General features: G+C 40.2%; 1 protein-coding gene across 2 annotated transcripts in view; it reads left to right on the top strand.

The window, feature by feature from the left end:
- RESF1 (retroelement silencing factor 1) overlaps nucleotides 1-8,811 on the top strand; it is a 28,176-nt gene extending 19,365 nt beyond the window's left edge. Inside the window, exons 3-5 of one of the 2 annotated variants that reach the window (XM_031057008.1) lie at nucleotides 1,445-5,655; nucleotides 6,413-6,487; nucleotides 7,637-8,811. In XM_031057008.1, the coding sequence (XP_030912868.1) occupies nucleotides 1,445-5,655; nucleotides 6,413-6,487; nucleotides 7,637-7,779 (4,429 nt within the window). In that variant the 3' untranslated portion in view covers nucleotides 7,780-8,811. Of the gene's footprint in view, nucleotides 1-365; nucleotides 5,656-6,412; nucleotides 6,488-7,636 lie in introns of both variants that reach the window. The other variant, XM_005421102.2, reaches the window with a different exon arrangement.
- Nucleotides 8,812-10,431: the final 1,620 nt, after the last annotated feature.

Consider the following 10,431-nt stretch of genomic DNA (forward strand, 5'->3'; position numbering starts at 1 on the left):
CACACATGCCTTGGGGGTTTTTTCCCATTGTTTTTGGATGAAGAAGGCAGATACAGCAATCTATTGTTAAATTAAAAGTTGATAGATAATAGAATTAGCAGAATAATGTGAAGGTTTTGTTAGTCATTAGATAGTCAATAGAATTGTTAGTTGCTTCTCTTTTTATACTTTACTGTGTTCTGGGAAACAATTTATGCAACTTGACATTGACAGCATTGATGTCCACAAGTTGTGCTACTGGGGTTGCTCTCCTACCCAGCAGTTTAGGTTCAACAGTTCTGTTCATGACGCGTTCTAAATCACTTCTTAGTAAATGAAACAGGTATTGATTTAAAGGTTGTAATTTTTGTAAAATTCTTTTTTAGCATTTTGGTTTTGCCTGAAGAGAAAGAAAACAAGAAAAGATGGACTGGAATGTAAGGCCAGTCCAGAATGCTGATGCAAATACAAACCTGCAACGTGAAGGAGCATGTTTCACTCAGATACTTCCTAATGGACATGGCTTTCCTCAGACAAATGCCAACTCCTCTAAAAATGCATGCACTCATGCTGAAAATAACCAAATCGTGTATATGCCAACTATCAATGTTGCCTTCCCTGCTGTAAATGCTGAAGGATTCAAAACTTCAGATCAAACCTCACCAGGAGCATCTGTAACTGGTAATAATTTTTTTATGTCAAAATTCTCAGTTAAAAGACATCAACAGATGCATGGAACAGGTCTGAAACCTCCCATTCAGAATTCCCCTTTGCGGCCAGAGATGACTCCGACTTCTTGGCCAGTGTCTAATCCCTACAGTTATCCCTGCAGGAATGTGCCCCCCCTGTCCTCCCAAGTGAACACAGGGAATAATGTAAGGAACGTGCTTGGGGAGCCCCAGTACACCAACACCAACGCTTACACGGCGCAGCCAGAAATGCTGCAGCATAATTCCCTGAGACTTGCAACGCTACATCAAGGTGGCATTCATCCCCAGAATAATTCTTTTCCTCTTCCTACTTCCGGGCAACATGTCCAACCCCAAATATTTAATTCCAATAATCAGTGTAAAGTTTTGTATTCAGTGAATCAAAATACTGGGACAAACGTACAGCTGCCACAATTTCAGCAGAGTCAGATGGCATCAGAAGCTCCTAGAGGATGTTCTGCACCATCTTTGTTGCCTGCCAACTGTGTTTCAAGGCCTGCAGCACGATCTTCAATGGGTGTACCACAGGAAATGCAAAATGTACTCAGCGGATACAACATTAACCAGCAGAGGTACCCACTGGATCCAAAAAATACTCCTGGGTTTAACAGTATTCAGCAACACTGTCAGAAGCAGCAACCTGGAGAAGTCAGTCAATCCATCAGGAATGTCTGTAATCCAAGTGGAAGTGTGACAGCAAATCGGTCTTTTAGTGAAAGTTCTGTGTCATCCCCTGGCATTCCAAAAGAACTGCTTGATGTTGTGAAAGAAATAGAAGCTCTTTCTTCGAAGCCACTGAGTGATCCTGCTTCAGTTCCAGAGAGCCAGACTAGTGGTTTGATAAATGGGCCTATTAATGCTCAGATTTCCTCAGCAGCAGCAACACATGGAGGAATTACAAAGGAGAGACTAGCTTGGGAAGCTGAAAAGCTGAAATGTCTTAAAAAAAGGGTTGTCCTGCTTGAAACGGTTCATAATTATAAAAAAAAAATATATAATGAAAAAAATACTCATTCTCTTCCTCCTAGTTATCCATGTTCTCCTTCTAATTGTCTTCTGTGTGTGCCCAAACAAAATGTACAGCCTCCCCCATCTGAAGCAGTGAGGACAGAGAGGCCCACATTCATGGTTCCACATGAAGAAAGAAATGACAAAAACCTAGCCAGTGCTGATAACAGAAGATTGGAGGTGACTCAAAGTAGCCCTCAGGTGAAGCAGGGAAGTCTTTCATCAAGTTTCACTCCTATTCCCTCTCAGAGCAAAGTCCCAGCTCAATTTAATAATCCTGAGAGTACCTTGGAACAAAGGGATGTGCATGCCTTGGCCTCTTCTCCAGGAACTGTGACTTCCTCGAACAGTGCTTCGTGTTTTACTCCAGCAGGGAGCTCTGTCAGGGCTGCATCAAAGACTCTGCAAATTGGCCCTGAGAACTCATCATTTCTTCAGTTCGTGTTGAGCAGCACAAATGCGCTGAAAGAGAAGACAGCTGGTGCTACTGCTGATAAAATACTGACAAATCTCCTGTGTAGTGAAAAACCACTGCTTGATAAGTCTGTCTCGGGTGGAAGCTTGCTAAAAGACAGCAGTGAGAAGAACGTAGAAAGTCTGAAAGGTGAGCAGGCATCTGTGGCTCACACAAACTCAGCTGCATCAGAAACATCTGCATCTGGTGATGCTCAATTGCAGGCTGAGGTAGCTCAGAAAAAACCACCATTTCCTGAAAATGCATCCTGTAGCCAGAGCAATTGTAGTTACTCTATGGAAGAGGTGGTTGCATGCCTGCGCCTGTGGGGGAAGTATCCGCCAGAATCTGTAAGTGTGGAAAATAAACAGTCAAATGAAAGCCCCACAGCAAATCAGGCTTCACCCTCCGACCAAAACACAAAGAAGGGAGAAAAAGCTAATGTGCTGGATAGCATGGATGAGGCTGTTTTGCCTGTAACAACTACCTCTGTGGGACAAAAACTTGATACACTGACTTCCAGTTTGATAAAAAATTTTGAACCTCAAGTTGCAGTTGTCTCTCCTTTAGTACTTAGTGAACAAAGAGCACTAAGTGAGCAGGCAGGCAAGATCCCAACACCTGAAGGTAAAACCTATCCAGTGATCAACTCAGAGAGCACATACAGCTTGCAAGAAGAGGGGGAAAATGGTTTAAGTGTGGCAAATACTGTCAAAGGAACTATAGAAAATGGTTGGTCATCACCCAGTGATTGTGTTCTGGAACAAATAGTGGACTCACATTTGCAACAGATCAAAGCTGGTGATGAAAACCAAAGGGAAGTTAGTCAATCTGCACAAGATGCAAGAAAAAGTCTGCAGCTTGGATTACAAAACAAGGTTCCTCTTCCTGAATCAGGCACAAATTTTTGTAGTCAAATCTCTCAAGAAGGTACTAGACACCATGAAGACAAGCAAGCTGTGTTAGAAGCAGGAGATACATCCACAGCTCTGCTGGAAAATGACATGTTTTGTATTTCTAGTGTATGCTCTCTTGTTGAAGGTGATAAATTTTATAACCCACAAATAGCAGGCATGTTCAAGTCAGTCTATGAGACACAGGCATCAGAAGGAAACACATCTGGTGCAAGGCAAAAGGAGCAACATCTGGACTCGAATAAAACTGAGCTGAGCAATAACACTGCCCAAAGAGAGAGCTTGCTGCTAAAGATGTTGGAAGAATCATCAAGTCATTTGGAGAAGGAAAGCAGTGGCAATCCTCCTAAAGCAGTTTCTACCTCTGAACAAAGCACGTCATTCAAGGCATCTTCCAAGCATCCTGAAAATTCCCTAGAAAGTCTTGCTAATATAAATCAGAAGTTAGCTCAAAATTCACTGGATTCCTCTATCAGCATAACTGCTAAAACAAATGCACCTGCTGTTTCAGGAGACCACAGTAAACAAAATTCCGTGCCCAGTAAAAATAGCATGGAAAAGGATGTGAACTTTTTTGGAGCAAAACCTAGTAAATATCTAAAAGATCAGCTGCTTGCTCTAGTGAAGGAGTTTCCATATGGCATTGAAGGTGCTGATATGCTAACAAAAGAAGCAGCACAAAATCGTTCAGTGGCTGAAGGGACAGAGAATCAGTCTCAAAAAGAGGTTAAAATTTGTGACAATTCTCATTTGAAGGACCCAGTAAATCAGACTAAAACTGCAGTGTTGAGATCTGATCAGGTTCAAGCACTGTCTCCTGGGCACAACCAGTGTCCCTCTAGTGACAGCAAGAGAGAAGTGAGTCAACAGTCAGAAAAGGCTTCAGCTGACAAGGACAACCTTGAAGGCAGTGTCCAGCCTAGTCAGGATCTATGTGAGAAGGAAAAAACCCCACAAGAAACTTCTAAGCCCAGTGAAAAAAGTGAAGATGGCTCTCTAACGGGTGGTGTAGCTGCAGCATATAAAACACCACATTGTCCCTCTCATTTAGAAACACCTGGTTCAGAGAAAAATGATTGTCGACTTTCAAAAGCTGAAAATACTGACTCTGCAGAGACAGAAGAAAAAACCAGCCAGTCTGATGCCTTGAAAAAGGAAAACGGTGCAGTGGGAGGAGACCTGACAATTTCTGAAAAAATCCCAGACAGTATTAGCAAAAATAAAGATAGTTGCACATACACTTCTGAAATAACCAAAAAACCTAGGCTGAAGGTGGATAATGAATACAAACTGCCTACAACACAGCAGGAAAAAACTGGACCAGTTAATTCCTTTGAAAATCAGGATGCTGATAAATGCAAAAGCAGTGGTTTGAAGGAACATCTGCAAATTGACAAAGGAACCCAAGTGTCAAGTAAAGAATTGAATTCTTTCAAAAAAGAGCACCAGACAGCCTCCCAGGAGTTACTAGAAAAAACTGATCATACATATGCAGACAACATGGCACAGTTGTCCATAAAGAAGGAGAGAGTTTTCAAAACAGAGTCCCCTTCAAAAGATACAGCCGAAACAGGTCTGACCATAAAATCCAAAACAGACATTCGCCAGTCTGTGAAGTCAGAAACAGTTGAAATTAAGCTTTCTGAAGTCAGTCAAGGACAAAAAATGAAAACTTGTGAAGAGAACTCAGCTGAAGAACAAAACTGTAGGGAACAAAAGGAGGTGCTTAGGCAAGATGTAGGAATAAGTGTCAAAGTGCAAGCAAAATTACCAGCAGAAATGAAACATAAAAAATTGAGTAGTTACCGAGCTGATGCTGTAAAATTCTCAGATAGTAGCACTATAGACTTCAAATCAAGACACACAAAATATTCTCAGCATAAATCTTTGAAAGGTCATCCTTTGCAAGAGCAGCCATACAAACGGAAGATGAAGGAAAATATGGTTGGGAAGAGAGAATTTAAGAAAGCAAAGCTGGAAGAGGAAGGACTGAAACAATCCGAAGGAAAGAGTTCTAAGCAGCTTGCACACAATTGTTTGCTAAATGCTGACAAAGCTAAAAAACTGAATGGAGAAAATGGTTGGAAACCAAGGAGTTCCTTAGCAGATTGCTCTGTGCTTAAACTGCAGAGAAAAAGGGCTAGATCTTCTAGCATGTCTAAAAACTTCTTTTCTAGCAAAGAAAGACATCTCGATGGTCAAAACAAAGACAAGTGCTCTGAGAAAATGTTTCCTGATAAAAATCTTCTATACCTAAACAGAAGAAATAACAGACTAAAGCTGCATCTTCAAAAGGAACCCAAAAAACACTACCTGAACAGAGTGGCATTCAAACGTACGGCACAGGAGCGCATCTCTCTGACAAAATTAGAGACATCACCTGTCAGACCTGTCTGGCATAGAACCACCAAAGTGTCAAAAAGCAGCGACTCAAAAAAAGATGTGTCTGTCTCAACAGTTGAGAAATCATGCAAACAGGAAGTCCTTGAGTTCAAGCTGTGTCCAGAGATACTCTTCAGGAATCCAGCCCCTGGTGAAGAAAGCTTAGCTGCAAAGAATTCTCCAGAAAGAGATAAAGTCGTTGTAGAAGGTATGATGTTCTCTTAAATATTCATTTGTAAATAAAAACTATGTATTCATTTTTCAATTCATGTTGCATAAAGCTGCAGACAGTGAAAACATGGGACTGTAGAGGCTGAAGACTGAGATATCCTAACTTGCTCTCTGACAGACCACAGCTGAGTCTTCAGCTGAAAAAGAACACGGGAGTTTTCTTTCAATTTTCTGTAAGTCTTGGAGAATGAAATTAGAATACTTAAAAGAGTATGGCAGTTTCAAGTAACTTTGGTTGGAAGGCTTTCTGAAGTACTTGTAGAAGTTAGCTTGGCTTGGTTGTAGAAAGTAGATTCCTTTGGCATAGTGAGGGTGATCTTATCAAAGGTGATCTGATCTGTACTCACTGTTCACCTGCTTGTGCCTCAGTCTGCCTGGGCAGAGGAGGGAGAGATCTTTTGTGCCATTGAGGAACAGAGTGAGCTTAGGCCAGGTGTATCTTGCCCATGGTCTCCATAATCTTTGCCACATTTGCTTTAAACATCCATTTTTCCTTCTCTTCTCCCCTACCCCATTTTTCAACATCTTACATGGTACATTCTGAAGCATATTTATGTCAAGTGTTGTGTTTTATTTTTCTCAAGCTGTATATATCAGCACTTTGAGTCATTTTCATACCCAAAGGAAATTTCCTTTTGTGTGTGCTAGTATATGTGTTAGAATTTAATGCTGAATAGAGGCCAAAACTTGTGATAAAGGAACCTCAGAAACATTTTTTGAAAATTTCTTTTTAGGTGTCAAGAGTAAAAAAGAAGATTGGTTGAAATGTGAACCAGTGAAGCAAAAGAAACTGGAAGAGATCTCTACAGGTGAAGTGACTTCTGAATGTCCCATTTGAAATACAAGTTAAATCCTCTTTGCTTGGTTTTAAAAGTTCCTTTACAGTAGTAAATCTTAATAAAGTATTGAAAATTATTATTTACTCATTCTCCTGAATAAATGGATACCATAGAATAGACTTACAAGTCTCAAAGATTTGTATAGTTTTTTATTGCTTTATGAATATGTTGTTGGAAATGTTGAAATTTTCCTGTGCCCTTAACTTGGATGTAGCACTAGTAACATTTAAATACAGTTTTCAATTGTATATAAAGACTCTTTCATGCTTTGAAATATAGAAAGTGATGTAGCAGAATCTAGTGCAAAAACAGAAAGTGATTTTTAAAATAAATGTGGCTTTCAGTACTTTGCTGCTGTCCACACATAACACCTGTGCTCACAAGTTCCAGGACCTGTGTGTCCCAGTAGTCTGGACGAGATAATCTGTGTGACACCCAGAGGAGAAGTGCGGCCACTCTGACATCTTCCTCATTTCTCTTGAATGGCAAATTGCTTTTTGGATGGTCTTTTATACCCTCTAGGAATCAACTGTCACAACAGTGGCAACTTTCATCTCAGGATCTTGTTTGTTCCATCCTTTGTAAATCTTGGGTGAGGTTGCTCCCAGCTGTCCTTGTTTCTTTGCTTTAGGTACCTCTCTAGCTCTAATTTGTTTTTTTAGTGGTCTAACAGGAAACAGAATGTGTTCTCTAGCCTTGTTGCCATCTGCTTCTTAGCTTTAGAACAGAGGGCTTGCATGCTGGTACTTGTGTTGTGGTGCTGCAAGTAACGTAGTTTGCATCCTTTGCATCTTTTGTTGCTGTTGCCTGTGTCCCTGGGCTTTGGTGTCTGCCATCATTTTAGCCCTTCCTCTTGCTTCTTCTCTTCCTTTCATAAATGCATGTTTTCTGTCATACCTTTCTTAATACTCTCCAGAAATCTCTCCTGTGAAGATGCCCAAGTAGCCATTTTGTGCTTAAAGATGCATTGGAGATTGTTTTAAATCAGAACTGCCTGGTGCTTTAGGAAGGAAGTTTGTGGCATCCTTTTTGACACTGGAAGGAAGGTCTTAGGTACCACATGTATAAGGAGAGGAGTCCTTTGAGACTCTTGCTTTAACGTGCTTGTCTGTCTTGCAGCTGAGGACAGTATTCCCCTTGATACAGCTATACAGATCCTGGAAGGAGATGGAGAGACTCTTCACATTCCTGTCAAAGACTCAAAAGAGATGTTTCAGACCTACAGGAAAATGTATCTGGAAAAAAAGATGCAAAAGTCTTGATAGCACTCCTGTATCAAAGGTCTTACTATCACTGAGAAAAAAATGCCAACACTAAGATTTTTTTTCTGTTTACTTCATGTTGCTGAATAGTTGTAAAAGCCCACAGTTTTCTGGTGGGTGTTGAAAATTTCCTTCCCCATTTCCTCATATTTTTGAATAATTACCATCTTATTCTGTATTTATTGTCCAGATATTCTTTGGTGCTGTAAATGCTGTTTTAAACGTATTGTTTCTTTTGGCATTTTTGATTCTTTTTTTTTTTCTGAGATAGAGTAGCTGATTGAATCTTGACCAAAAAATAACAAACTCATTTAAACTGTCGTAGCCTGTTTTCTTTCCTGATTCTCAAAAACTTCTACTTATTATACTTTCCATTGCTGGCAGTGGAAGAATATTTCTGCTGCAAAGGGACTGCAGTGGATTCCCAAGCATTTCACTTCTGTTTCCCACTTAGGGTAGTCTGATGGTTGTGCTTCTGTTTTTGTAGAAACTTTTTTTTTCTAAACTGGGAAATATAAACCCCTCAATGCAAGCTTACAGATCAGGGGCATTTATGAAGTATTTATGCTGCTACCCAGTTTTGTTACAGGTCTTTTTGTGGACTTGTGTGAACTGAGCTCTGAGTTCATAGTTTGAGCACAATGCTGCAGACCCGTAGTTTACTGGAGACTTCTCTTGCTTTTCTTTCTCTCTTTCTTTGCACTTCTTTTGTTGAAGTGCAGGAAGTTCGAGTTCACTCTTGTCTGGATTATGTTGCTGAGTTCAGCTAGACTGTGATTAGTTTCTTTGTTTATAAAGTGTTAGATTATGTTTGCTTACCCATTCACTGTGACATAACAGTTGTATTTGTCATTGGCTATCTTTTGTTTAAGTGCCTTTTCACTGTTACTCAAAGTTTAAAATCAAATCGTATTTTTACAGAGGTTTGGTACTTGATTCTTTCTATCTTATTAAACCTTTATGCTGAACAAAAAACTTGTAGATACCTTACTGAACAATTTTTATACTTGAAATAAACTTTTGAGGACTACACCTTGTCTTTTTTTTCCTAAAAACACGAAATTTGCTTATTGCCATTAGTTAAATAGGAATTGAAGATATTCCTGCAGATGAAATGCAACTTTAAAATAAGTGATGGATCTTCCTTGTTGTAGTTGCAAGTTTATTAGTTTGTTTCTCTCTCTGGATTAGTCTGTGGGGAATGTTGCCACTGGAGGATTTTGTAGTAATGTTGTCAACTCTGAAAAGGGTTTTTCATTTGCTTGAGAGTTTAATTACCTGTATTATGCTGCCTGCATGAAGGAAGATTTATTGCAGCCTTAAGTGTACCCAGTCCAAACAAAACAGCGTTCTTATCAGGAATTTAATCTGAGTTTTGTTAGCACAATGATACATGAAGCTGACATAAATGCTTGAGTGAATTCTTTTCAGTAGGAAATTATTTGATCCATTGACCCGTGATGTTTATGTTCTAAATATTTGGAGAAGTCTTCTCATTGATCTTGTGCATCCAATCAGCAAGAATGCCAGTTTTGAGTCCCAGTGGATGCAGCTGTGTGTCCTTCCTCCCTTATACCAGGAAGTGCATCTTGGCTCTGTGACAATGGTGACTTGTGCCTGCACTGATTTGGTGTGGCTGGGATCTTTGGAATACACTTTTTGCTGATACTGGAATCTCTTTGGTAAGTTGCTGTGGCTCATGAGTTGGCCTCTATCCATTCAGACAGCTGCTGGAAGGAAAACATCTGTAAGGAGCAGTGGTAGGGCTGCAAGGAGTACCTGCAGAGAAAAGCCTGGAGACCATCTGCTCCACAGAATGAGCACTGTGGATATGTGCATAAATGTCACATGTAAACACCAGGCCTTTCTGTGGTCATGCTGGCTTGACAGACAGATACAGAGCAGACACAACTGTCTCTTAACACTGCCTGTTTCACCTGTGGGCATCTCCAGCAGCTACAAGATAAATGGGCTGTCACAGGAGCCTGTGACAATGTTCACAGGGGTCCAAGGATGAGGGAAGAGACAAAGATAGGACTCCATGTTTCAGAAGGTTTGATTTATTATTTTATGATATATATTACATTAAAACTATACTAAAAGAATAGAGAAAAGGTTTCATCAGAAGGCTGGCTAAGCTAAGAATAGAAAGGAATGATAACAAAAGCTGTGTCGGACAGAGAGTCCGAGCCAGCTGGACTGTGATTGGCCATTAATTAGAAACAACTCTATGAGACCAATCACAGATCCACCTGTTGCATTCCACAGCAGCAGATAACCATTGTTTACATTTTCTTCCTGAGGCCTCTCAGCTTCTCAGGAGGAAAAATCCTAAGGAAAGGATTTTTCATGGAAAGATGTCTGCGACAGGAGCCAACGAGAAAAACTTTGCATAGGGAAGCCTTGTGCTGCTTCTCAGCATTTCTGCTCTTCATCTCATGCAGCTGTCTGTGGTTGAACCTGTTCTGATGTGCAAGTACATCCAATGCACATTTCTCCCCTGATAAGACCTTAAACAGCTACAGACGAGTTCCTAAACCTTAAATTTTAAAATGTTATGACAAAAATATACTTTATATAGAAGGAGTATGGGAAAGAGAGCACAGGACGAAATGGACGTGTTTAATATTTGGAGGTGACTATTCAATACAC

This window comes from Geospiza fortis, unplaced genomic scaffold, assembly GCF_000277835.1.
Source record: "Geospiza fortis unplaced genomic scaffold, GeoFor_1.0 scaffold10, whole genome shotgun sequence".
Taxonomy (NCBI): Eukaryota; Metazoa; Chordata; class Aves; order Passeriformes; family Thraupidae; genus Geospiza; species Geospiza fortis.